This window comes from Quercus robur, chromosome 3 (assembly GCF_932294415.1).
Source record: "Quercus robur chromosome 3, dhQueRobu3.1, whole genome shotgun sequence".
Lineage (NCBI taxonomy): Eukaryota > Viridiplantae > Streptophyta > Magnoliopsida > Fagales > Fagaceae > Quercus > Quercus robur.
The window spans coordinates 32,954,390-32,982,339 of record NC_065536.1 but is presented as its reverse complement, the minus strand read 5'-3'; the positions used below and the strand labels follow the sequence as shown (position 1 = coordinate 32,982,339).

The window sequence follows — 27,950 nt, the reverse complement described above, 5'->3', positions numbered from 1 at the left end:
AGTACCATACAACTCTTTGTCTGGAAAGTGGTAATATGGCTACTATTGTTTTCTTTCCCACATACGGCGCCAACTGATGATGCAAAAAATCGTCAGTAAGTTGCGCAGTCCTCATGTGCTTTTTGACAAAACCTACGAAACAGAAACAAAGAAAACTCTATAGAGAGCACCAATGTGGTGCCGGCCAAATACCCTCTGAAGGTTAAGTTAGAGAGAATTTCTACAACTCTAGAGTGCCAAAGTTGGGAAAAATTATACGTACCTTGGTTTGTGAGGGTTTTGGGGTTTTTATAGTGGTATAGAACTGACCTCCGTTTCTTGTTGGAGAAGGTATTTCCTTATAGAGAAGATCCTCTTCAGTGCTCATATATCGTGGGATTTTTTTCCTTGTAGGGATTCTAAGTGTGAGATGCAAGACATTTCCATATTAGGTTTCTTAGAGACCACTTAGGCCACGTGGGTGCCACGTGGCTTTACTACCCATCTCCCTTGCTTCCGTCCATCTCATTGGAATCCGTCCACTACAAAGAATTCGTCCGTCTTACTTGAGTCCATCTACTTCAAAGAATCCGCTCGTCTCTCTACCTTTCTATCCGAGACATGATTCCCTCTAACAGTTCTTTGACTATTAGGCTATCTAGACCGTCTCTTTAGGCAGCACCGTCACTTATGACTAACTCTGTTGATTGGATCCGTCTGCCTTAGGGTTTATCCCTATCAATATTCATTATTTACATTTACACACACACACACACAGACGCACACACACATATATATGAGTTGGGTTCAAGTTACACCTGGTGTAACTCTAAGTTATATTACACTACTCGATATTTTTTAATAGGATGCCAATTTTCACAAATCCACCATTGGATTACATTATCTTTGTGTATCCTCCGTGCTTGGAAAATTTCAAAGTGATCAAAATATCAATAGCCATATCATCAATCAATTGTTAAAATTTAAGTTTTTATAGTTTAAAATAATGCATAAAAAATTAGTTTATGGATGAAATAGTAAATAATATCCAATTAGCATAAAAATTGGTATACATGTTAAGAACATATAGAATATGTAATTTAACGGTAAGATTTCCAAAATATGAATTCAAAAAAAGGTTATTGGGTAGTATAACATTGCTTAGAGTTACACTAGGTGTAACTTGGACTTAACTCTCTCTCTCTCTCTCTCTCTCTCTCTCTCTCTCTCTCTCTATATATATATATATATGTGTGTGTGTGTGTGTGTGTGTGTGTGTATGTATATATATTCAAACTCTTAAAGAAGTTTACTTTGATCATTACTATCAAAATTATGAAGCATGCTGTTTTTCCTTCTTTTTTTGAGAGAAAAAGACCATGTGAGAGAGGGAGAGAAGATGAAGATGATAGAGAGTAGAAAGTTAATGCTGTTTTTTATTTTCCTATTTTTAATAAGAAGAATTAATGACTTAGTTACTAATTTCTAGGGAACAATAAATACATAACTATGAGTATTTTTTTTCACTTTTAGATCTAATACAAATCAATGGTCCAAAATATATATATATCAGAACGTCTTTATAATTCTAAGAGAGAAAAACTGTTGATGTCAAGCTTCTTTTTGCATGTTTCAACCCGTGTAGGGTAAACTTTAAGCAGCCTCTTGATGGTGTTTCAGACCTTTGCTTTTGTGTTTTTGGGCGATTAAAAAGGTTGTGAACTCTACTTTTCGATGAAGTGCATAATCTTTTCACTTTTGCCCTCTTGGTTTTCAGCCTTCCTAATATTGGGATTTGCCCAATTCAAGTCAAAAGTAACTTAAAATTTTTCTAACAACCAAAAATGACCAGGTGTTGGATCAACTGCTTGATTTTGTAATGTGTCAATACAAAAACAATTTTGGTAAATGAATAGGCATGCACCTATGGCTATGGGGGCCACATGCTATGAGGGAATCGTTGCATACAACGCCTCAATTGATTAATTTTATTTTTCCCTAACAAACAAGATGCGTGTTTCGTGCACTCGCCACTAGTATTGTGACCCATAGGCTGAAACTTCGGTTCAATGCATTGTACAGGTCACGACCATATCACCAAATCCATAATGCTATGAACAAATTATAACATTTTTTATTTTTATTTTTGAGAAAGATAACATTTTTTATTTGATACTTGGTTCTTATTTAATCAAACTACTTACTAATAATAACCCTTCACCACGTTAAGCTGTCTGTAAAAATAGTACGTGCCTTTAGCATATTCATAACCAGAAAGCAGAAAGAACAAAAGACAAAAGCCAGTAACCGAATCAATCGTCGTGTACGTTTTTCGACTTCTGTTCTGCCGAGTGCCAAGCACTGCAAAACAAACTGCAAGCCGGCTATGCAAAACAAAACAAGTGCATATATCCTCTTCACATTGCTGCATATTTTCTAATTTATAAAATATTGAGTGGCTATTTGATAGGCGAGCTCAATCTCACATTTTCACATTTTAATCAACCTTACACACTTTTTCACTCACACTTACTTCCAAAAACTACAAACAACGTTAACCAATCTACTCTACCAAACACCCCTACTTTATTTTATTTCCCAAATAACCAATCAACACATTTCATCTTTTTGTCTCATTGATTATCTCTCACTCCCTGCTCTGCTCTGCTCTTATATACCCACAAACTCATCCTCCTCACTCTGAGTTATTTTTGTCTAAGCTTGAAGTCATGGAAAACAGTAGCTCTTATTCTGATCAGAAATCAGGTGGTACTTTTTCATTCTCTTCTTGTTTTCTTCTTTTGTGGGTAATTTCTGATTTGTATGATTATGGTAACCCTTATAGTCAAGGCCTGATTTGTGTTGCTTTTATGTCTTTTTTGTCGTGAAGATTCATTGGAGGCTGGAAATGGCAGTGGATTTAAAGTTCATGTGTTCTCATCATCATCTGAGGTGAGAATTTTCATCACTTGATACTACTATACACTATTATCTTTTTCTGGGGTTTTTATTTTAATGCTTCTGCTCTTTATTTATTATTATTATTATTATTTCGATGTCAATCTTTTAAATTCATTCATTTCTAGCACAAAAATATTATCTTGCATGATTTTAGGATAATGATAAAAAATACTCCCACATTTATTCATATATAGTGTGTTTCAGTAATTGGGAGTTTATAAAAGAAGGAAAGAAAAAGAAATAAACATATAGTTTTATGTTTATAAAATGATAAATCTCATTTTCGCCCTCCCTAATGATCTGCTAGGATTAGTGGTTATATATAAATTGTTAATGGGTTCAATTGGCTGAAATACAAAAACTGCGGAATAAGAGAATATATAGGCATTGGTAATTGATCGAATAAAAGAATCTCTATTTTAGACATAAAAAGAAAAAACTCTTCATGTACAATTGAGGCGAGTGAAAATGGATGTGACTATATAGATCAAAGTTTTAATTTGGATGAATACTATATTTTTCGATGATAAATACCTATTTTGGGTCCTGACAATGTATAAGATTCTGCATATGCGAAGGCAGAAATTGTACTAGTCTACATCTAGTATATGGGATAGTTGCTCTGTAAGGGAGAAGGTGTATTTGTAGCTAAATAATTTTTACTAGTGTTTAGAAAAAAGGGTTTTTTTTTTTTTTAATTTAGAGAATTAAAAATGATATTCTCACTAGTAGTGGCTTAACAATTGTAAATTTTGGTTATGTAGCAGAATTTTGAGGTTGTAACCTTTGTCCCAACTGGTGTGGTTTTCTCTAGAAATTTTAAATATCTAATTTTAAGTTGGGAATGCAGTTTTTCTGGTTCCAAAAGTATTCACCATGGTGAAACTAGCGCTAGATTCAACTTCATTCCCAAAGATTAACAGTTTATTGGAAATGTTTCTCAACTTTTTATTTGTCACATACTGAATCAGTTGCTTGAAAAGCTGCATGAGAAGTGGAGTTCAGTGAAAAAGCAACCATATCCAGCAATGTATTCCAGCACATATGGAGGAATTATTCTTGATCCAGCCATGATGGTAATTCCAATTGATGATCACATGGTTCATCGAGGTCATGGTGTGTTTGACACAGCTATCATATTAAATGGGTAAGCATGATGTAGTTCTATTTGACATTTCTATTGACACATCTCTGTTAAGTTCTTAGTCTAATGCAATCCTAGGCCTCTCTGTAAACCATCGTTTTCTCTTATCACATTCGAGTACAGTCAGAGCCGTAATTATTGATTATTTTGATTCCTGCAGATACCTCTATGAGCTGGATGCTCACTTGGACCGTTTCCTCAGATCGGCTTCAGATGCAAGGATTTCATCTCCCTTTCCTCGGTCAGCTCTTCGAAGCATTCTTGTGCAGCTGAGTGCAGCATCTCAGTGCAAGAAAGGAACTCTGAGGTACTGGTTAAGTGCAGGTCCTGGAGATTTCTTGCTTTCACCTGCAGGATGCCCAACATCCGCATTCTATGCTGTAGTCATAGATGAAGACTTTTCTCAGTGCAAAGAAGGGGTGAAAGTGGTGACATCCACTGTCCCCATGAAGGCACCTCAATTTGCAACAATGAAGAATGTAAACTACCTCCCTAATGTCCTTTCACAGATGGAAGCTGAGGAGAAGGGAGCATTTGCTTCTATTTGGGTTGATGAGGAAGGTTATATTGCTGAAGGCCCAAATGTAAATGTTGCTTTTATCAACCATGATAAGGAGCTTCTCTTGCCTTCGTTTGATAAGATCCTCAGTGGGTGCACTGCAAAAAGGCTTCTTGAACTTGCATCCAAGTTGGTCGAGCAGGGACGTCTAAAAGATGTGAAAAATACAAATTTAACTGTGGAGGAAGCAAAAGGTGCTGCTGAAATGATGTTTGTAGGAAGCACGCTACCTGTATTGCCAATCATCAGTTGGGATGAACAACCCATTGGAGATGGTAAGATTTATCCTCTTTGCCATTCATAGAATAGATGCATTTTGGATTCTTGCTACTAGAGATCATTCAAGGAACACCACCCCCCCCCCCCCCCCCCCCTTCTACTGAATTTTCTTGTATAATATGATACATGGTATATAAAAAAATTGTAGTCTAAGGACTTTTATATTTGTTATTTTCTTACAGGGAAAGTGGGAGAATTAACAATGGCACTCTCGGATCTGCTTTGGGATGATATGGCAGCTGGACCTGAAGTACAGAGGATACCTGTTCCTTACGTGTAGTCAAACCCAAGTATATCAAATTACAGAGGCTGAACTGAAAGAGTGGTTTCATCTTGTGCTCATTATTCTTGTTGTTGCATGTTTTAGCAAAGGCATTCTTCATATCTGCCTTTAAAAAAAATAAGGGTTGGTTTTCTGTATAAAATGTGAAGAAGTCTTGAATAAAACACTGGATTAGGCATCTTTGCCTTCTTGGAAATGACAATGGGAAGCAATTATCAAGGGGACGGAGTAGATTTCATATAAAGAGTTCCCAGAATTAAGTGTCATTGTAGAAACAAATGTAAAACTAAGATGGATTTTTTTTTAATAAAAAAAAAGCTTTATAAAATACTTGGAATTCGACATGTAAAAGTCTTTTAAAAGAAAGTTTTACTTGTTGCTTGCTTGCTAAGGAATTTAGTGATTTCCTTCTATAATTATGGCTTGCTCCCGGGTACTTGAACTCTTGTAGATATCCTGTAATTTTCTTTTAAACTTATATCTTCTAAGTTGACACTTCAACGTTGTTGTGGTGCAAACTAGAGAGAAGTGATATATTCAGAAATTTGTTTTTAGCAAGCTTAATTTATTTTTATTAATTCTGCTATTATATAATCAGTTTTGTTGTAACAGGCTTCGTGATGAGAAGTAACACACATTGATATTCAGCTGGTAAGCATTACATTGTGTTTCTAGTTTCTAGCCAGCTGAAAAGTTAGTATCAGCATTTTAATCAGCTGGTGACAAGTTCGTTCTGAACCTAAGGGGTAGGGGGGATGACATAAATTAAAGAAATTTAGAATTCAAGAATAAAAAATATGATAAAATTGAAGATAAAGTATACCATGAAAAATAAAACTAGTATCCATTCAATGTCAACAAAATATTAATAAAATAAAATACACAAAATTTTTGCTTCTTTATACATTCTAAATCAACATTTACCAAATTTGAATTTGATGTTCTTTTAAATTATGAAAACAATGTATGTTGTTTCTGCATGAAATTTTGAAGTAATTTCTTTCAATGTACAAAGTCAAATAGTCCTTTAGAAAATCATGTTTTATTTTTATCCCAAAGTCTAATTTAGATATTATTTAGGATTTAAAGTTTTAAATGTTGTGGTTGTAGTAGATAAATAAGAAGAGTAATAAGATACAAGTGCTTTGGAAACGTGCATGTGCAAACACACATATAAGGCAAGAAACTAATTTAAAATATAAATAAAGAGTAATCTTGCTTAAATAATTTTTTTTTTCTTTTTTCTTTTGGTTTGCCCTTAATTTTTTGTTGATTAAGAAAAGATATTATTTTCCCTAAAGGATCATAGCTACCTAAAATACCAAGAAGTGTAGAAATTTTTTTTTTTAAATGTTTTATTTTTAAAAAGTCTTCATTTAGAGGAGGGTTACAAGTTATAGACTAACTTACTATACTTTTTTTCAAAGCCTTTTTGAACTAATTGAATTTTTGAGAAGATAAAGTTAAAATATCTTTGTGTTTCCAATTGATATATTTAAAGTTCAAACCCTCCCTCCCCAATTATCAAAATATCCAAAATATATATATAATAAAAGAAGAAGATAAAGTGGGGCGGCTGTGGGGTGGGATGGGGTGATCATGGTGGCCAACATGGACAATGACAATTAAAAAAGGAAAAAAAAAAAAAAAAAAAGGTTTTAAGAATTTAAGAGGGGGAGGTGATTGTCAACAATTTGTCCTTTTCTGAGAAATCTCTTAGTGGAGTTGTGGAGATAGAAAAATTAGTCTCATAATTGAGATAAAAAGCTTATTCATCTTCTCTTTTTCATGTATATTCAATCAGTGCATCTGAATTAAATAGTTTGATCGTTGTGTAAGGGTAATATTTTATGTGGTTGTCATATCTTATAGATAAAACAACTTTATATGTAATTGAGTGTTAGTTTTTAATGTGTTTAAGAAGACTATGAGGTTATAATAAGTGGTATTATTGAACACACAAAGCTACTAAAAAAACTGTTCAAGAAAAGATGAAATTGTAGGTCTCGATATTTTCTCGATACCTGTCGATCTATCGTGAGTTAATAAACCTTGACTCTTGCTTGACACCTTTCCATCTATCTAGCCTTAGGTAATTTGAATATACAATTCAGTTTTCAACCTATAATAACTTAGCTTCCTAGGGATTTGTGTACTAGAGTTCTATAGTACATAAAAGAGATATTTTATAGCTATCGATAGAGACAGAGAGACTCACGCATAACAAGAGTTGCTGCAATATTTGTGTACCTAGAGTTTTGTGCCAAGCTACTTCTAATTCATCCAAGCATGAATTGAAAAACTCTACAAAGCCACAACAATAAAATAAATAAAATAAAATAAAAAATAAAAAGGTTTGTTGTAGAGTCATTCATGGATAGGGAGATTTATGCAAATGAAAAGTCTTCTACAATCCAAGCGCGGATTGAAGAACTCTACAAAGTTACCCAAAAAAAAATTGTTGTGGAGTTAGTCATGGATAGGGAGATTCATGCAAATGAGAAGTTTTCTATACGATCAAGTTTAATTGAGAATTAGAGTTGAGACTAACATAGCTTAATACGTTCTATTGTAGGTAGGTATTTCAGGATAGGCATGTAGGGTAAGATTCCTTATACTTGTAACTATTTTTTCTTGTTAGTGGATTTTTTGTGAGTGGTGACCTAAAATTCAACCGGTGGTATTTTGCCTAAAAGGATCTTTCCCCATAGTGATCAAACTTATTTTCCATTGTACTCTATTTAGTTTGGTGATTTGATTGTGCCTAAATCTAATTTGCATGTAATTTGACTAATTAATCAACTTGAGTAATTGAATTAATTAAACGTGGTCGATATATAACCTACACTTTGAGTTGTAATGTCTGCAATATAAGATATGCAAAACTATTACTATTCAAAATTGTTGCAATTCATGCATAGTATGAAAATTTTTCTCCAAATAATTTTTAGATTCTATGTAGTGCATATGTGTTATGTTATACTAATTTTCCAATATCATATACATCTAGACTATGTTGCACGGACACGGCGATTTTGGCCAAGTACTTGTGTTCGACACGTATCCGACACGGGTACTAGTAAGACACCCCTAAAATCTATACCTGACGAGTGTTTTCCTTTTTCTTTTTTTCTTTTTTGAAAAAAATCTGGGTATGTCACAGACACGGTTATGACACGCCGAAATCTCCCAGACACGGCAAAACTTAAAAATAAGAGAGAGAGAGAGAGAGAGAGAGAGAGAGAGAGAGAGAGAGAGAGAGAGAGAGAGCAGGATTTGGACTAACACCTCTCTCTTTCCCTTAGTTCTCTGATTTTATCTGTGAAGTGTGCCTTTTTGGAGTAGATCAGTGACAACCGAACCCCCTTCGACATCCGGCGACCCCAAAGCTCCTTCTCTCTCGCTCCGCCATTTCTCTCTCTGTAGGTTTTAGGTTCTTTGTCTTTTGGGCTTTTGACTCTTTCTTTCTCTGTTTCTTTTTTTTTTTTTTTTTCTTTTTTCTTTTTAAGTTTGATACTTATACGAATGGGTTTACTTATTTACGTGTTATTTACTTATCTAATAGGTTTTTTTTTTTTTTTTAAATTATGTTTATCTCCTTCTCCTTATATGTGTACTGTACTGGTTAGAATGCACATGCACGGTTCATAGGTTTTGCCATACCCCCATACACAACCATTCGTGTATACACATGGGGTGTAAAGCATGGACATGCCAATATGCAGGTCTTTTAGAGCATTCATATCCCATTTTTAAAAAATAATAATAATAAGAATGAGCCAAAATTTGAAATAAAAACTCTCTTTCTAATTTAGCTACCTACTTTTAAAATACACTATACATATCCCACTCCCTATCTCCATTCAAATCATTCTCAATTATTTTTTACTCCATTTTCAGTACCCAACTACCTTTACATACCACCCAATACTTCCACACTTTTGATAAGAGATTTTTAGTAACATTGTTTAAGTTTTGTAAAGATACATATAGATGAAAAAATGTATAGAAATACGTGTTGTGGTATTTAAACAACAATTTTCGTTGTTTAAACAGCCTTACCAAATGAGGCCTCATTTAAATCACCGTACTTACAACACCAACCTCCCCTACCTTCCCCTTTTGGTCTGCTCACTGCCCAACGGCATCAACTCGAGTCACCAAAATCATAGCCGGCACAAAAAATATAACACAATACTTTTTTTTTGTTTTGTTTGCTCCTTCATAAATAAATTACCTTATCCGGATGTTTAGGTAACAGGTAAAGCTTGAAGGCTGTTCCTGTCCCTGTTAGGGGAGATGCCAACCATCTCTCCTTTCAAAATAGATGACGTTATGATCGACTAAGAATGGGAAAGCAACGTTGTTTCGGCAAAGTACAATGCAAGGGTCACCATAGTAGATAATGATCTACTCTGGGGTCACGAATCACGATAATGACAATAGCAATAGATCCATTGGCGTCACAATGCGGAGTTGAGACATCACACTGGCAATTAGATCTCTTGACCCCCTCCAGTCCACACCTACACCTCCTCGTCCATCAGATCAAAGCTCCTCTTCTTTTCCTTCCATTCCACTCCCTATCCTATGCCTTTACTTCTTCAGTAATCAGATCAAATCTCATGTAATCAGACAGCGTTCTTAGAATTTATAAATAAACACCAAATGAAAAATGCTACAGTAACTCATCTCCACAGCGCATGGTGTAGCAATTTTACAAAAACTGATGACGAGTAACTAGATACAGTTTGGCTAAGAAATGATTTGAAGAATGGGAAGTGAAATGCTCTTATGGCATACACGCATGATGAAATATTTATTACCAAAGGTCTCCCATTGAAGTGGAAATAGTCCAAAAGATCTTCCTGTGCAACCATTGTGGAACAAAGCTTGTCCTACCACTGTGAAGAGAAACTTCCACTAGGTTCAAATTCTCACAACCACAACAGACCAGTAGTTTTGGCGTAGCACTTTCCTTCCTGGTTCCTGGCATCTCTTCCAAAAAGACATTTCTTCAGATGTGTGGCATGCACCTATTTCCCAAATTCCTCTTACTTGGGGGTGGAGAAATGCAAGGTCAATTGACCCAGCCGTACATGTACAAGAAACGTCGCCGAGATACATTGACATCAGATATGTTCACAAATTCACATTCAAGGTAAGGTTTTTCAGGAAAATATATATACAAGTCAAGTCACTCTGGCAATCCTTGAGCATCCTTCTCTGGGGCCGGGGCCGGGGCCCGGGAATCATAATGCTTGAGAGAATCAAGACTGAAAAGAAAGTTGCACAGATTAATAATCCATATAAAAATAAAGGTTTCATACAGTAACTGAAAATGCATAATATCTTCAGCACTAATTTTGTAATGAAATCAACACAGCAAGGAATAAATGTTCTTTGTACCTGCAATTTTGTGGAACCCTCCAGGATAAAATTGACAATCTTTTCAAACTTGGTGGCAAAGACAAAAATTGCTTCCAATCTTGAAGCATAATTCTGAGATCATTAACCTTGCTATTCAGACCATAACAACAATTTGCATGCATTGTACAAACTTGATTCAAATCTTTGCTAGGTTCACAGAACCCACCAAAGTAAGCAGTGTCCAAGAATTTCATCTTTAGACCAATTTCCATGATGAATGGATGAAACTTGATTATATTAAGGACATCTTGATCATGGTATCCAGGATAAGTTTCATGCGAAGAGTACCAAAATTTGTAGAATTCTATTGACCGGTTATTTGACTTTACATAGTTAAACCCTCCATTGGGTCTATTCTGTACATCATCAGAATCACCTACAAAATAATCACATGCTATCTGGAAATCTGCATCCAAATAAAACCGTGGAAATGGGTCCCTGAACCACATGATATCAGCATCCTGGAAATGAAAAAAAAAAAAAAAAAAAGCCACTGAATATGAAGAACTTTTCTGAATTGGATAGGAAACATAACACGAGATACAGACATAATAAAGGCTACAGCTAATAGTAATGATAAAATGTTAAGCCATCAACATTATCATACTACCTAACAGTTGTAATGTGATCCATAAAATAGAAATACCTTGGAAGTTGCTCATTCTAAATACCACTGAAGAAACCTTTGGAGTACATCTAATCTGACATTTCTTATCAAGTGTGTCACAATTTCTCAATTTTCCTAGTTTAATAGTTGAACTAAAGAGTGTGTTTTATAATGCTTTGAATTGTTTCTCTACAAACTTCAAAATTTCATTTTCAGTCCCTCTTACAGACCTCAAGCTACAGTGAGTTTTGGCAAAAGTTCTAGTCAAAAGGGTTGATATTATATTTTTCACAATTTCAATAGGAACAGTTTCCAGCTCTTTTTTCCTCTTTTTATTTTCGTTTTAATCAAATTGAAGTTATCTAAGAACGAATGTGGTAAATTGAACTCAAGAATCTTGTTATTTTTATAACAATAACTGGGTAGAGGTTTCTTCAAAATGCTCATTCAAGCAAATCATACACAGAACAGCTAAAGGTTTTTTATGCATAATGTAAATGCACATCAGGTTTACATTTTTTTTTTTTTTTGATAGATAATAAGAGTTTTATTGATGAAAAAGAACAATGTGTTTACGATTGTAAACACACTGCCCTTGAAACAGATACAGTCAAATCATAAGGAAAGACTAATAGAGTTACGGAAATCAGACAAGGCACTACAATGCGTAAGCCCCCAAATACGAGACCACTCAAACAAAGTCCTAACAAGCAAGGTCTTCAACTTATCTATAGAACTCTCAACGTCCTCAAAAGTTCGGGTATTGCGTTCCTTCCATACTAACCACATGAGGCAAGCCGGTACCAAATTCCAAACCTTTGAAGAGTAAGTTCCCAACCAATTCCTCCAAGCAAAAAGAAGAGAAACAATAGTGTCCGGCATCACCCACTGAACCCCAAACATACTAAGGACCTCACTCCACAAAGCAGATGCAAACTTACAATGGATCAAAAGGTGATCCACAGTCTCCTCATCACACCTACATAAACAACACCAGTTGACAAGGGGCAAGGTCTTCTTAACTAGATTATCAATAGTAAGAATCCCACCCCTAGCAGCAGTCCATAAAAAGAAAGAGACCCTTTTAGGTACCTTTACACACCAAATGCTCTGCCAAGGGAAAGAAACAGAAGGGGCTTTCAATAAAGCAATATAAAAGGATCGCACATCAAAAACACCATTACGATTCAATTGCCAGATCAAAATGTCCTCCCCCTCCCCACTAGGAATCCTGGCAGAAACATGCCCATAGAAAGAATAAAATCTCCTCAACTCCCCTTCATTAAAATTACAACGGAAACGGAAGTTCCAACTCCTACCTCCCCCATCTGGTGCAAAGATTAACATGTCAGAAATCAGAGCTTCCTTAACCACAGCACATGCAAACAATTCCGGGTATAATTCCTTCAAAGGAGTAGGACCGCTCCAAGAGTCGTGCCAAAACCGAATACGATTGCCCTCTCCTGCTTCATACACCACATGACTAAAAAAATTGCCTGCACCTTTCTTGATATTCTTCCATAACCCACAACCATGAGTCCCTCTCACAAGTCTAGTGCACCAACCTCCACTATCCTCTCCATATTTGGTGGCTATTACCTGACGCCATAAATGAGTAACTTCCTTCCCAAATCGCCAAAGCCATTTCCCAAGTAGAGCTTGATTGAAAAGCCCAATCTTCCGAATCCCCAAACCCCCTATCTCCACCGACCAAACAACCTTATCCCAAGCAACAAGCGGATATCTAAAAACATCATCAGAACTCCCCCACAGGAAATTCCTCTGAATCCTCTCCAATCGATTTGCTATGTGTTGCGGAATTGTAAACAGCGATAGATAATAAGTTGGGAGACTCGACAAAGTACTCTTCAATAAAGTAAGCCTACCTCCTTTTGACAAATACAACCTCTTCCAACCAGCAAGCTTTTTCTCCACCCTCTCTAAAATAGGATTCCAGATCGAAGCATCCTTAAAATGAGCCCCAAGAGGCATTCCCAAATAAGACATAGGCAGACGCCCAACCTTACAACATAGAATGCGAGCCAAAGCACCCAAATTCCCAACCTCACCAACTGGCACAACTTCACTCTTGCCAACATTTACTTTTAAGCCTGTAATAGCTTCAAAAAAGATCAACACCATCCTTATATATAATAATTGTTCCCTTGACGCGTCACAGAAAATAATAGTATCATCAGCAAACAATAGATGAAAGATATGCAAACCTCCTCTTGCATTGGGGCTTGCTTGAAACCCCCTAAGAAAGTCACCCTCTTCTGTCCTCCTCAATAACCTGCTCAACACTTCCATCACCAACAAGAACAAAAGAGGAGATAAAGGATCTCCTTGACGAAGACCACGAGAGCTACCAAAAAAGCCAGCCGGGGATCCATTAATAAGCACTGAGAAACGAACTGAAGTGATACAAGCCTTCATCCACCTCCCCCATTTCTCCCCAAAACCCATCCTCTCCATTAAGTAAAACAAAGCATTCCAATTTACATGATCATAAGCCTTCTCTATATCCAACTTAATGATCACACCCGGAATACCACTCTTCAATCTACTATCCAAACATTCATTTGCTATAAGAACAGAATCCAGAATCTGTCTTCCCCCTACAAATGCATTCTGGGAGTTGGAAATAAGTTTGTCCAATTGAGGAATTACTCTAATCCCTCATTGAAAGTATATCACTCTATTTTTGTTGGTTGAAAAATTTTAGTACATCCATTCGTCAAACACCTCCTTTCTATCTTTGGCCCAAGAAACCCAGCATTAAATCTTTTTTTTGATAGGTAATAAGAATATTATTAAAACAAACTGAAAACAAATGTAAGCCAATACAAGGTGTTCATGATGATGAACACAAGGAAAAGCAACAAACAAACAAACAGCAACAAACAACAAGAACAAACTTAGAGAGCAATACTAAGAGAAGAAATAAACTTGAAGATAGTGGAGCAATCCGAGAAGCCCCAACACCTAGACCAATCCAATAAGGTCTTCTGGCATAGAGCTTGTAATTGAACCAAGGATTTCTCAATATCCTCAAAAAAGCATCGATTTCTTCCCGTCCAAACAATCCACATCAAACAGCTAGGAACCATATTCCATATGTTTGAATTAAATTTTCCCAACCCAAAACTCCAACAATACACCAAGCTTTCCACAGAGCCTGGCATGACCCGTTGTGTCCCAAAGATCTGAAGCATATAACCCACAGAGAGTGAGCTACCGGACAATGGAGGAGAAGATAATCCACAGTTTCCTCATTCTGATGGCACACACAACACCTATTCACCAAAATGCGCCCCCTAAGCATAAGATTATCCAATGTAAGGATCTGCCCATGAACCGCTGTCCACACAAAAAATGCCACCCTCCTAGGGATCTTAGCTTTCCAAACACCCTTCCACGGAAAATTGGAGGCAGCTACACCCCTAATGATATTGTAATAGGACCGGGTTTCAAACTTGTCATTCCCTTTGAGACATCAGTGAGAAGTGTCACTCACCCCACCCCTAGGGATCCGAGATTGAATGAACTCAAGGAAAGAGCAGGCAGCCCCTAATTCCCTTTCATGAAAATCCCTATGAAATCTCAAATTCCAGATTCTATCATTACCACCCTCCAGTCCCTCCTGATAGCATAATACATCAGAAATGCAAGCTTCCTTGTCATTAGAACACACATACAACTGAGGATAAAGCCTTTTAAGTGAGTTATCTCCAACCCACTTATCATGCCAAAAAAGAATACGAGTGCCATCGCCCACCACTAAGGCCACATGGTTGGAGAACCTCTCCCAACCATCATGAATACCCCGCCATGGACCACATCCGTGGGCCCTTCTACATATTTTAGTAGTCCACCCCCCTTGACCCTCTCCATATTTAGATGCAATAACCCTCCTCCAAAGATGAGTGCCTTCTCGCCCAAACCTCCATAACCATTTCCCTAACAAAGCATCCTCTCCAATGCAAGCAAAATCCAATCCATCCACAGTTAGACGCCACATATCTGTCTCTGTGTAGAGATTTTGATAGAACTAAACCACCTGAGATTGTATAGTAGGTCCATCCTCATATAAGACACCATCTACCTTGATGCTTCTAATGTGATTAGCTCTTCTATGAGAGTTCGCTAGTCTATGAAAGAACCAAGTGTTGTTATCTCCCTCCTTCACATACAAAGCATGAGACTTTTGTCTCCAAAAAGTCTCTTCTAAAGCGGCTAAAGCTGCAATATCACCTTTAACCTGAGTTTAGCGGGATTCTTCCTCATTAGAGAGGCCCAACAATTCTTCCTTAGCATCTAGACCCATTAATTCAAACAGCAAACACTTCTTCCTAAATGCCAAATCTCCAAATTCCTCCTTATTCCACTTCTTAAGATCTTCTTTCAGAGCCTTTAATTTTTTACCTAGAATGAAACTTGGGGAGCCCAAAAAGCTATACCCCTCCCACCATTGTTTAACTCTCTCGACAAAAACCTCAACTCCAAGCCACATATTCTCAAACTTAAAAGCACAGCGACCCCTATCCACTCCACCAGCTTCCACCAAGAGTGGACAATGATCGGAAATAACACAAGGGAGAACCCTTTGAGACACAATCCCGAAATGATCCACCCAATCCACAGAGACTAGAATCCTGTCTATACGGGACATAGCTTGCAGCTCAACATCTCTAAACTAGGTGAAAGCAGCCCCATCCAATGGTAAATCCACTAGATAATTCCCAGCATTAAATCTTACACTACCCAACATCTACCCCTATCAAACCAAATGTAAATGTAGTAAACTCTCCACTTCACTATCTCAACCTTTCACCTCCCCAGCCAAGCAAATTACACAAATGTACTCAACTCTTCACTTCTTCAATATCAAAAGCCAAAATGTAATTTTCAATATATGCTCCTTGTCAATTCTGCAAAAAACTCTCCACTTCACTATCTAAACCCACCTCCCCAGTCAAATGAAATACACAGGTGTACTCAACTCTTCACTTCTTCAATATCTAAAGCTTTTCTTTCTATTTTCAAATGCCAATTGATTATGTTGTTAAAGTGATGAGGATATACACTTGGTCAACCTATAAGATAGTCACTTACATGACTTGAGCATGGCACTTACAAGTCTACACACACTCATCTCCCTATTTTGGGCCCCACATTTTGAAAATCCTAGCTCCACCCCTTACATAAAAGGAAAGTTACATTCAGTAATGATCAATCTCAAAGAAAAACAATCACAAGGAGCAAAAGGAACAGACTCAAAGAAGGTTTTACAAATTGGTAGAATTAATTTTGAGCATGAGTGCTTGTGCACTTGTGAGTGTGCATAGGTTAGAGGAAAGAGATTACCGTGAAAACAAAATTGTATCCCATCTCAAGAACAGAACGCAGGAAATCAATCCTTCTCCACATCATCTTCAAGTAATCAGGGGTCATAAAATATGCCTCCTGATGAAAATCTACTCCTTCAGTGACAAGAGAAAAGCAATGGGTATGTATAACCAGACAACGTGCAAAAGCCTTTTGATCCAGGGCAACAATCACCAAATGGTTCAAAAGCCTATGGGTGCGATCCCCAATTCTAAAGCTCTCTAGGAAGAGATCAATCACAGAATTTGGAGCTGCCCATGCGTCATTTAAAGTTGTTAAAATAACAGTCGTCTTTCATGGCAGCATCCTTCAAAACCTTTTCAAGCCTAGCTTCATCACTAACCTACAACAGTTTCAACATAAAAGAAAAAAATTATTCAACAAATTTTTCTACAGAGAAACACTTTTAAACACATAACCACAAGAGAAGAATTGGGACTAATTTGATGCCCTTAGCATGTATTCATTGACATTACTATATATTATTGGGGATAAATTCACTTTTTTTTATAGGCACTTTTTTTGTTAGTAAATGATTCATTAATAAAGCTAAAAAGGGGAAGGGGGGGGTGCAACCCAAGTGCAAAGGAAGTATACAAGAAAATAATGGAAATAAATTCACTATGAAGCATAAGATGATGGAGTTGATGAGAATGCCCAGTGGTTGTACCAAAACTTGAACAAGATAAAAGAAAGAAAAACCTTTTTAAAATGGGATTTTCTAGGACTGCAGCCTGGTCAAGCTATTTTTATTCATCAGTACGTGAAACTAAAAAAATTCAAAAAGTATCATTATCAGTAACTACTAATTGTTACTGAACAAAATAAGATCTTTCAGTAAATAGTTCAATAACCTTGAGTAATTTTAAATAAATATTTCTTGCATTTAATAAACCTTTACCTATCAAAAAAAACTTTATATAAATATTTAGTAAAGCAAACAGGTTATGGTTAGAATTCCCCTTTCAAAATATAAATTGCACCCATTTACAATTGTATGAAGCACACTAACAGAAAAGTTGGTTCAAGCAGTGGGTATATCTTCCAATATACTAGCATGGGTTGTGGGAGCTCTACCACCATAGAAATTTCTTGGGCCACAACCTAGTCTTATGTGTATTTAAAAAATCCAACTAACAATTTTAACCAATCCCAAACAGTATTCTAATAAAAATTCACAAGCCAAGAACACCATCCAATCACAAAGAAAATCAACTACGTACGAAAATATCAACATTTACAGTAAAACCCTTTCCACTTGAAGGATAAAACCGGAGATAATTCCGAATAACTGCACCACAAGAAAATATGTTAATCTTCTCAAATTTATAGATCCATACCAATAATGGGGAAATATATATATATATAATCTAAGAATTACAACACAAAATCTCAGCAAACTATGAATTCAAAAAAGTCACCGTGCTCGAACAAATCATATAATGCAGTGCAATAACTTAACCAAGCTTCACAATGCACTCCACACACCCAAAATAAAAAAACCAAACTTCCTTCCTTTCTTCTTTCATCCTTTTTCTCTTAAGTGTAAAACCTTATTCTTTTTCTTTTGGTTTTTCACATCAAAGTCACTCTACTGCCCCCACTGAGGCTAATACAAATATGTACGGTTTTCTTACCCTTGCCTACAAGAAACCAACTTTTAATTGGTTTCTTACTTTTCTACCTGTCTTGTCATTGCCAACCCACTTGTCTTAATACCAATTTTCAATTCCTCATGGCTTGGATCCATGCCAGCCTAATAAATCTCTCTCCAGCCCATTAGGTAGGAGAACCATACCACAACCCCTAATTTGGAGTCAGTGCCAATCGACATCCTATAAATCTCAAGCGTTTGATTATCTCCAAAAAAAATTGTAAAAACCTCATCAAAGTCTATACCTTTCTTTCTCAACCGAATAATCTTCTTATCCTTTATAGCTTTAATCAAACTCTGTGGCTCCCCTTCACTAAAAAGACAAAATATACTCAAAGCCTGACTTTATTTAATAAACCCTCTATATCTATGAAGCACGGGTGTGTTTCGGGACTCGGGTGCGGGTGCGGGTGCGGGTGCGGGTGCGGGTGCGGGTGCGGCGGGATTCGGCGATTAAAAAATTATTAAAAATATTTTTATTTATATTTTCTATATATTTTTACTATTAAAATATTCTTAAAAAACACATTACTATGCCTTAATTCACATAACAAACAAAGAAGGCAAGAAACACATTACTATGCCTCTGAGGTGGGAATTTCGGCTGTTCCAGCTAGATTCAAGGCCTGTTTCGGCTGTTTCGGTCCGTTTCGGTCGCCAGCCAATACGACCCGATATGGTCATACGGCCGAAACATGTCACATGTCACATCGTCACTGTGAACTGCCACTAACTAAACATACCATATTCTTCTCCGCACATGTCACATCGTCACTGCCAACTGCCACTAACTAAACATACCATATTCTTCTCCACACGTTACATCGTCACTGCCAACTGCCACTAACTAAACATACCATATTCTTCTCCACACATCTCTCCCTCAGCATTAACAAAAAAAAAATCTCTCTTGGTAGCAACACCAGTAAATCCTACTTTAGGCTATAGAATCTTCTCAAAATCTTTTACCATATTAAACACACTTTGTTGCAAGCCTACACATGAGTCTTGTACATACCACAATGAGTATTTTTTTTTCACAAGAACAAAGAATCCTTAAGTAAGTTTTCACCTTCGGTCAACAAAGTAATTGTACTAACCCTCCTGATCCATACCATGTATAGAACACAAATAAAAGTGTAAATTCGAAACATGTTGCGCATGCTTCAAAGTCACTGTTTAACCAACATTGTTTTTAACACAAACCTCACTGATTCCCACAATTTTCAACTGACAAAAAAAAAAAAAAATCCATCTAACAATACTAGAGTCTTTTGCTTTTTAGGTAAGAAACAATTCCTTTGTAGGAATAATATGGTGGTAACTGCAAAGTTTCCGAATCTATCACCCAGGTAACATCATTATTTGCAAAATGCTTACACTCTTTTAACTTTAACATAGGGTGCCATCATTTCCTCATCAGTGATAATAATCGTAGTATTCTTCTTATTATCATTCTTTTAATTTTTACCCTCATTGACTGACTGACTCATTCTACTATTTTTTTTCAAATCCAATAATTTCTTTTTACATAACCTTTTTCTTGCAATAGAAACAGTATCTACTCTCCCTTGACTTAAATTGATATCCTGATTCCAAATTCTCACCAAATTTTCCACCATCCTTCTCTATGACATGAACCTGTTCTTTTAAATTGTGTATACACGTCTTTCTTCTAGTTTCTTTATCATATTTCACGATACTCAAGAAAAGTTCTTAGCAGTAACAATCCACACAATTTCTTAATCTAATGCCATCTTTATGTAACCAACTAGTTCACCAAACTCTCTTTTTTTCTCTTTTTTATTATAAATATAAGTAATAAAGAATCTTTTATTAAAAAAAATGGATTCACAAAACTCATAAAATTCACTTTAAGTTCTTGACAACAGATATTCTATCCTTTGAATTTATTCTTATTCACAAGTTTCTAAATCAAGAGCACCCTGTTCTGTATAATTTTCTGGTCAAATATACTCTCTATAATCAAACAAATAATTCTATACAGCAAATATGTCACTCCTAATGTCCTTATGTCGTGAATTGTGAATTGTGAATTAGAGTTGAATTCTATAATTCTAGCAATCTCCACGCCATATATTAGAGTTGTGAATTGTGATTAGTAGAGTAAAAGAAACAACAACAACAACAACAACAAAAAAGGTGATTTGGAACAGTAAATAAATATAATGAAGAAGAAGAAGAAGAAGAGAAGTGACTAACCAGAGAGGAATCGTCGAAGGGAAGAGAAGAGAGAGAAGCGGAGGAAAAGCGGAGGAGAGAGTAATCGGGGGAGAAGGTTTTGACGAGAACTAAGCAACAGAGCGAAAACGACACCAATAACAGAAACCGGCGGAGGATGAGAGAGGCACGTTCTGGTACCATCATCGTTGTTGCTGTATTATTTCTATGAGAGCTGCTGCTGCTGCTGCTGCTACTTGTGCGAAACGACGGCGTTGAAGAAGAAGAAGAAGTAAACGACAGTCTCCGCTGGCAACGCATTAATCGATGTGGGATTAGCATCGACCAATACCAACTGGGTTGAAGATCGGAGCATATTCGTCACTTCGAGACAAAAATTTCGGTCAACACTTTGGTTTTTTCGTTTTTAATTTTAAATATCTCGTTGATGACCTCTTGTTGATTTCGTGGGGTCATGGAGATCGAAATGGGAAGAGAAGGAGAGAGAGAGAGGGAGAGAGAGCGTGCGTTTCAGTTTTAGAATGGGAGTGAAGGAGAGTGGGGATCACGTGGGGTCCGCGCGAACGAAAGTGGAGGAGTTAAAAACTGCTTTGTTTGTTTGTTTGTTTATTTGTTAACATTTTGTGTAATTAATTTAAGCCGGATCTCCAGTCTCTCTCTGCTTCTTTCTTAATTGTCGCATTTATGAATCATACAATTCTCTAACGGCACTTGTGTTTCTAATTTTGAATTGAAAGCGTGCCGTAAAAACTGACTATTGTGGTAACTTGCAAGTTTGGCACGGAAAATTTACCATTACTATTTCATTGGACTGGCCAAAGAAAAAATCTTCAAAGTGAATTTGAAAGCGGTTTTCGTGAATCCGTGGGCTTTTGCTGTAATAGTCATGGGTAGTATCTAGGGATTTACCTGTTTATACTTTATTGGACCAAGTCAATGTGAAAACGTTCATTAAAAAACAAAATCTATGTAAAAAGATTAAAAAGTACAAAATCTACGTATTCAACATCCCATGTGTCAACAATACAAGATACAAGTAGAATATGAGTACAATGTAAAACTATCACTTAGAAAATTTTCTTTGTTTATCAAAAAAATAGAAAATTTTCTTTGTTTGCCAAATTTTCCCTATAGTGATTACCTTCACGATGAATGTGGTGGATATGAACCTCATCAAAAATCTGGATAAGAGACCAACAATCAAAGATCACAGTATTAGAAGAATGAGAAATGCTAGTCATAAGGCAATGTGTCATAATAATGCTAACAACATATTTACCATCTATTTCAATGAGTAGCTTGAGGATGTTGAGGTCTTATGCAAGGGCAACATCATTGTAAAGGCCCTAAAGCTCAACTACCATGAAATGGATACTTCTAGAAAAACCAACAATCCAACTTTCTATGCAAATTCTGATAAGTCCACCAACACTAGCTTTGCCTGAGTTTCCACAAGCAAAACCATTAGTGTTGAGTTTGAAGAAACCAAGGGGAAGGGGCTTCCAACCAATGAAGAATGTTGTTTTGCTTGGTTTTCCTTGTTTTAAGAGGCAATGAGAAGTAAAGCAATGCTCAAAAGGTAGACCTCCCATGATATTTTTATTGTGAGTAGACCAAATATCCCAAGCAACAATGGGGAAAGCCACATTCCAATTAAAATCAAGATGGCATGTGGTCTTGATGTGGAAGTAACCATCATCTTCACCCAATTTACTAGATATTGATTGTGGAAACCCTATTGGAGTTATTGGTTGGCCAATTCTATCCAAATAGTTTCTATCAAGGGGCACTCTCTTAGGATATGAGATATTGATTCTTGGAGCTTTGACATAGAGGGGTCCTGTCATCAAACATGACTTTTCTCTGTGTGGAGTTCTTTGGTGGGAAGGCTATTGTGCCAAATTAGCCAAAGGTGTGGCGATCCTAAGAATGGTGGGGATTTTCTATAGACATTTCTAATTGGAGGGGTTTAGGGGGAAAATTACATTTTAACACCCTAAACTATACTTCTGATTACACTTTGCAGAATGTACATTTTACACCCTAAACTATGATCCTTGTTACACTTTGCACTCGATATCAAGTTAGTTGTTAACTTGGATGGAAAAATATAGCACCAAGTGAAAAGACTTAATTGGTCCTCTTCTCAATCCCTTAAAAATAATAGAGAAATTATATTTTACCACCTTAAGCTATACTCATGATTACACTTTGCACCCTAAACTTTGAATTTACATCCAAGTTAGTAGCAAACTTTTAACGTTGGGGGTACAAAGTGTAACAAGGGTCATAGTTTAGGATGTAAAATGTACATTCAAAAATTTAATGGTACAAAGTGTAATATGGGGTATAATTTAAGATGATAACATGTAATTTCCCCAAGTTTTGGGGATGAGTGTCAAGGGCAAGGGCAATATGTTAAGCTAAGTGCATATTAAATTGATTGTTGGGGTAGGGGTGGCAATTTGTGTTTGTGGGTTAGGTTTCTGTCACGTTAAGCCATGAATATTCAACTATATGGGTTAACCCAAACCCGATTTGTTTAGTAAACATGTTAAGAATCCTTAACTCTAACACGGCTTGTTTATTAAACAGGTCGACCTAACACAACACATTTAACTTGTTTAATTAACAAGTCATGTAAAGTACAATATAAATGACTCGTTTAATAACCTATTTGATTAATAGGTCATATATGACTTGAATAACATGCTATCAATTCCTATAATCTAAAATTAAAATACAATTACAATCATAAATATAGTAATAAACATATAATTACGACAAAAAATTAAGCAATAATAACAACGGCTAATACTTTTCTAAGCTAAACGGGTTCGCATGTTGAATACGAACACAACCTATTTATTAAACAAGTCAGCACTGTCAATTTGAATATGACTCAAACACATTTAGCCTTAACCCATGACCTATTTATAAACAAGTTAATCGTATTGGGTGTAGTGTCAAATTTTGCCAACCCTAGGCAAGAGTGCCAGTATAAACAATTTGCTTAAGTGAGTTGTAAAAATCTTAAGGACACATTTTGCAGACCATAATGGTAATTACATAGGAATAGAATTAGGTATTCCAAGGAATACAACCTTGAATAGAACCTTGAATATGTATTCCACATGTTTGGTATAACATCTTAAGGCGATCAAATGAAAGCATTTTAAATCAAATTGCCCAAAATATCCTTATTATAATAAATACACTTTAATTTCTCTCTCTCTCTCTCTCTCTCAAACAAGTTTTGCTTCTCTCCGTGTCCAACTGCAAGCAAATTGGCAAAATCTTCATGTTCATACTCCATTCTTCTATCAAAGTGTCCCACACTTGTAAAATTTGGCCAACAAACACAATCTTGAACTATGATTAAATACTCCCTAATGTGTAAACAAGCATTTTGTCCACATTTGCATCATTGTGTTCTTTTTTTCTTTTTCTTTTTCTTTTTCATTTTTGTTTTGATAACTATATAAATTTTTATTGCAAAACATGAGAACTACACTTGAGCTGAAAACTTAACTTCTTTACAAATAATATCAACAAAAGAAACAAAACCAAAAGGGCTTTTAAAATAACATGCTACTCCATTTTTAAGTAACTACTATACAAGAGTATAAGCATTAGTATTTGGTTCTCTAGAAATCTAGCTAAAAGACAATATGGGCAATAATATATGTTATTCATCCAATAACATAAAAAATAACATGGTCTCTAAAAAAATAATCCAACCACTAAAAGTCTCAAAATGCCAAGCTATATCAAATTTCAATAACATAATATCTCATTTAACTAAAACAAAAATACCACAATCATCCAAAAGTCTTATAAACCCCTTATTCAAGTGGGATAAAAAAGAGCATAAATGTAAAGTTGAATTATCCAACCTTCTTCAACCACTCAAAAGTCATCATTAATAAGGCCTTTCACCTATTCTTCCTTCTCATCACTTTGAATTCTTCTTTTCCTTTTTCGAGCATTTTGCTCTTCCCCTTTACAACCATGAGTGGGAATTTGCGTGCAATACATGTCTTCATGAACATTATCTAATTTGTCATCACTTTTCAATGCTTCTAGTTATTCAAAAATATCTGCAAGTGTTTGAGCATCTTTAACAGTAGCATGATCTTTTGCTTACACAATGCAAAAGTCTTCATATTCCGGAAATGATTTGTTTCTGCAAGTAGCTGCCCCCTTATGACTTTACAAAACAATTAACAAAAACATAAAAATGGTAAGATGAAATGTTAAAAAAAAAAAAAAAAAAAAAAAAAAAAAAAAAAAGAAGAAGAAGAAGAAGAAGGAGATAAAATACACAAATCCATAAGATGGTGAACTTTTATTTGCACATATGAATCTCATACATCATTTTCAGCAGCAACACAATTCCTTACATTTTTTCATCCAAACCCACTTGTGTTAGGCCTAATAAATATTTCATGGATAACTTGAAATTCTCTTGTCAAAGTTTGCATGCTTGATTCAATATGTGGTTTTGCTCTTAACACAACATTAGGTAATTTGGTAGAAATCTTTCCTTTCAAGATTTTCAAATATCCAAGCTTAAACTTATTCTCAAGGTTACCTTCTTTTTCATGGTGATATTCTACCAAAGCCTCCACTAGTTTTATATCTTTAATAGGAGTCCACTTTTGTTTAGAAGGATCTTGAAAATAAAGTGTAGTTGATTCCATATCTAAAAAGACAAATCATAATGTAGCTAAAATACTAACAAAAAATGGCAAGATGATAAAATAAAATGTAAATAATATGCAAAAGCTTAAACACACATAATAAACAGTTAAACATTAATGCAATTACTGGATAATAAAAAACTTTATTAACTTAGGAGAACCATACATGGAAAAGTCACAAACCAAAGTATTATTATATTATTACACTAAATTTCTCTCCTATTTCTCCATGTATTAAACATTTCATTTGTCAAATTGGTTCTCCATTCAATATGCATTATTGGATCACCTTTAAATCCTTTAGTGAACCACTCATGATTGTCCAATTCATTTTCTAAAGGGTCCACAAGCATCACTCTTTTTATGAAGTTAAGGAGAAGACAACATGCCATAATAATCCGACTTTGTGTCTTAATTGGAAGAATAAAGGACTCCTAAGAATTGCCCATCGCATTTTAAGCAATCCAAAATATCTCTATAAGATTCCTAACTGAAGAATGTTGAACTCTTCAGGGGTTCTTGGTTGTTGTCCATCTCTCCAATCATTCAAGTGATATCGTTGTCCTTTGTACAGGGCAAAAAATCCTTCACTATTTGTCTAGGGTACTACAAGAATGAGAAATGCCAGTCATAGAGCAATGTGTCATAATAAGCTAACAACATATTTACCGTCTATTTCAATGAGTAACTTGAGGATGTTGAGGTCTTATGCAAGGGCAACATCATTGAAAAGGCCCCAAAGCTCAACTACCATGGAATGGATACTTCTAAAAATACCAACAATCCAACTTTCTATGCAAACTCTGATAAGTCCACCAACACTCGCTCTACCTAAGTTTCCACAAGCAAAACCATTAGTGTTGAGCTTGAAGAAACCAAGGGGAAGGGGCTTCCAACCAATGAAGAATGTTGTTTTGCTTGGTTTTCCTTGTTTTAAGAGGTAATGTGAAGTGAAGTAATGCTCAAAGGGTAGACCTCCCATGATATTTTTATTGTGAGTAGACCAAATATCCCAAGCTGCAATGGGGAAAGCCACATTCCAATTAATATCAAGATGGCACGTGGTCTAGGATGTGGAAGTAACCATCATCTTCACCCAATTTGCTAGAAACTGATTGTGGAAACCCTATGGGGGTTGTTGGTTGTCCAATTTTATCCAAATAGTTGCTATCAGGGGCACTCTCTTGGGATATGAGATATTGATTCTTGGAGCTTTGACATAGAGGAATCCTGTCATCAAGCATGACTTAACTCAGTGTGGAGTTTTTTGGTGGGAAGGCTATTGTGCCAAATTAGCCAAAGGTGTGATGATCCTAGGAATGGTGAGGATTTTCTATAGACATTTCTAATTGGAGGGGTTTTAGGGGAAAATTATATTTTAACACCATAAACTATACTTTTGATTATACTTTGTACTATAAACTTTTTGAATGCACACCTACACCCTAAACTATAATCATTGTTACACTTTGCACCCAACATCAAGTTAGTTGTTAACTTGGGTGGAAAAATATATCACCACGTGAAAAGACTTAATTGGCTATCTTCTCAATCCCTTCAAAATAATAGAGAAATTACATTTTACCACCTTAAATTATACTCATGATTATACTTTGCATTCTAAACTTTGAATTTTCATCCAAGTTAATAGCAAACTTTTAACGTTGGGGTACAAAGTGTAACAAGGGTCATAGTTTAAGATGTAAAATGTACATTCAAAAATTTTATGGTGCAAAGTGTAATATAGGGTATAATTCAGGAAGATAATGTGTAATTTCCCCAAGTTTTGAGGATAAATGTCAAGGGCAAGTGCAATATGGTAAGCCAAGTGCATATTAAATTGATTGTTGGGGTAGGGGTAGGGGTAGGGGTGGCAATTCGTGTTTTTGGGTCAGGTTTGTGTCGTGTTGAGCCATGAATATTTGGCTAAATGAGTTGACCCGAACCTGACCTATTTAGTAAACATGTTAAGAATCCTTAACCCTAACCCGACTTGTTTATTAAATATGTCGACCTAACACAACACGTTTAATCCATTTAATTAACAAGTTATGTAAAGTTCAATATAAATGACCCATTTAGTAACCTGTTTAATTAATAGGTCATACATGACTAGAATAACATGCTATCAATTCCTATAATCTAAAATTAAAATACAATTACAACCATAAATATAGTAATAAACATATAATTACAACAAAATATTAAGCAATAATAACAAAAGCTAATACTTTTCTAAACTAAATGGGTCAAACAGGTTCGCATGTTGAACATGAACACAACCCATTTATTAAACAAATCAGCAATGTCGATTCTAATATGACCCGAACACGTTTAGCCTCAACTCATGACCTGTTTATAAACAAGTTAGTCGTATCGAGTTCACGGGTCATGTCAAATTTTGCCAACCCTAGGTAGGGCTGCTAATATAAACAACTTGCTTAGGTGAGATGTAAAATCTTAAGGGCACATTTGGTAGACTGTAATGATGATTATATAGGAATAGGATTAGGTATTCCAAGAAATATAAGATGATATAATGGAATAACTATTACTATTCATTTGTTGGTAACCGCACATGAATAGAACCTTGAATCTGTATTCCACGTTTTTGGTATAATATCTTAAGATGGTAGAATGAAAGCATTTTAAATCAAATTTCCTAAAATATCCTTGTTATAATAAATACACTTTAATCTCTCTCTCTCTCTCTCAAACATGTTTTGCTTCTCTTTGTGTCCAACTATAAACAAATTGGCAA

General features: G+C 35.6%; 2 protein-coding genes and 1 pseudogene across 2 annotated transcripts; 1 reads left to right on the top strand and 2 right to left on the bottom strand.

The window, feature by feature from the left end:
* Window positions 1-2,276: 2,276 nt before the first annotated feature.
* On the top strand, window positions 2,277-5,777 carry LOC126717833 (D-amino-acid transaminase, chloroplastic-like). The gene is made up of 5 exons (XM_050419753.1): window positions 2,277-2,748; window positions 2,870-2,931; window positions 3,912-4,087; window positions 4,245-4,918; window positions 5,105-5,777. Exons 1-5 carry the CDS (start codon window positions 2,709-2,711, stop codon window positions 5,200-5,202), a joined length of 1,050 nt encoding a protein of 349 aa, XP_050275710.1. The 5' UTR covers window positions 2,277-2,708; the 3' UTR covers window positions 5,203-5,777.
* Window positions 5,778-9,429: 3,652 nt separating this feature from the next.
* LOC126720106 (U6atac minor spliceosomal RNA) lies at window positions 9,430-9,534 on the bottom strand (annotated as a pseudogene).
* A 299-nt stretch (window positions 9,535-9,833) lies between these two features.
* On the bottom strand, window positions 9,834-18,380 carry LOC126719542 (uncharacterized protein At4g15970). Its single transcript, XM_050422078.1, is given in 6 exon segments — window positions 9,834-10,481; window positions 10,615-11,096; window positions 16,610-16,919; window positions 16,921-16,973; window positions 17,854-17,921; window positions 18,338-18,380. Coding segments are annotated over 6 exon segments (1,035 nt in total). The 3' UTR covers window positions 9,834-10,402.
* Window positions 18,381-27,950: the final 9,570 nt, after the last annotated feature.

Bases quoted from the DNA above. Each gene is read 5' to 3' on its own strand.
- LOC126717833 (XM_050419753.1), top strand. From the start codon at position 2,709: ATGGAAAACAGTAGCTCTTATTCTGATCAGAAATCAGGTG. The intron at 2,749-2,869 runs GTACTTTTTCAT...TTTGTCGTGAAG, and splicing joins TTCTGATCAGAAATCAGGTG to ATTCATTGGAGGCTGGAAAT. The intron at 2,932-3,911 runs GTGAGAATTTTC...ATACTGAATCAG, and splicing joins TGTTCTCATCATCATCTGAG to TTGCTTGAAAAGCTGCATGA.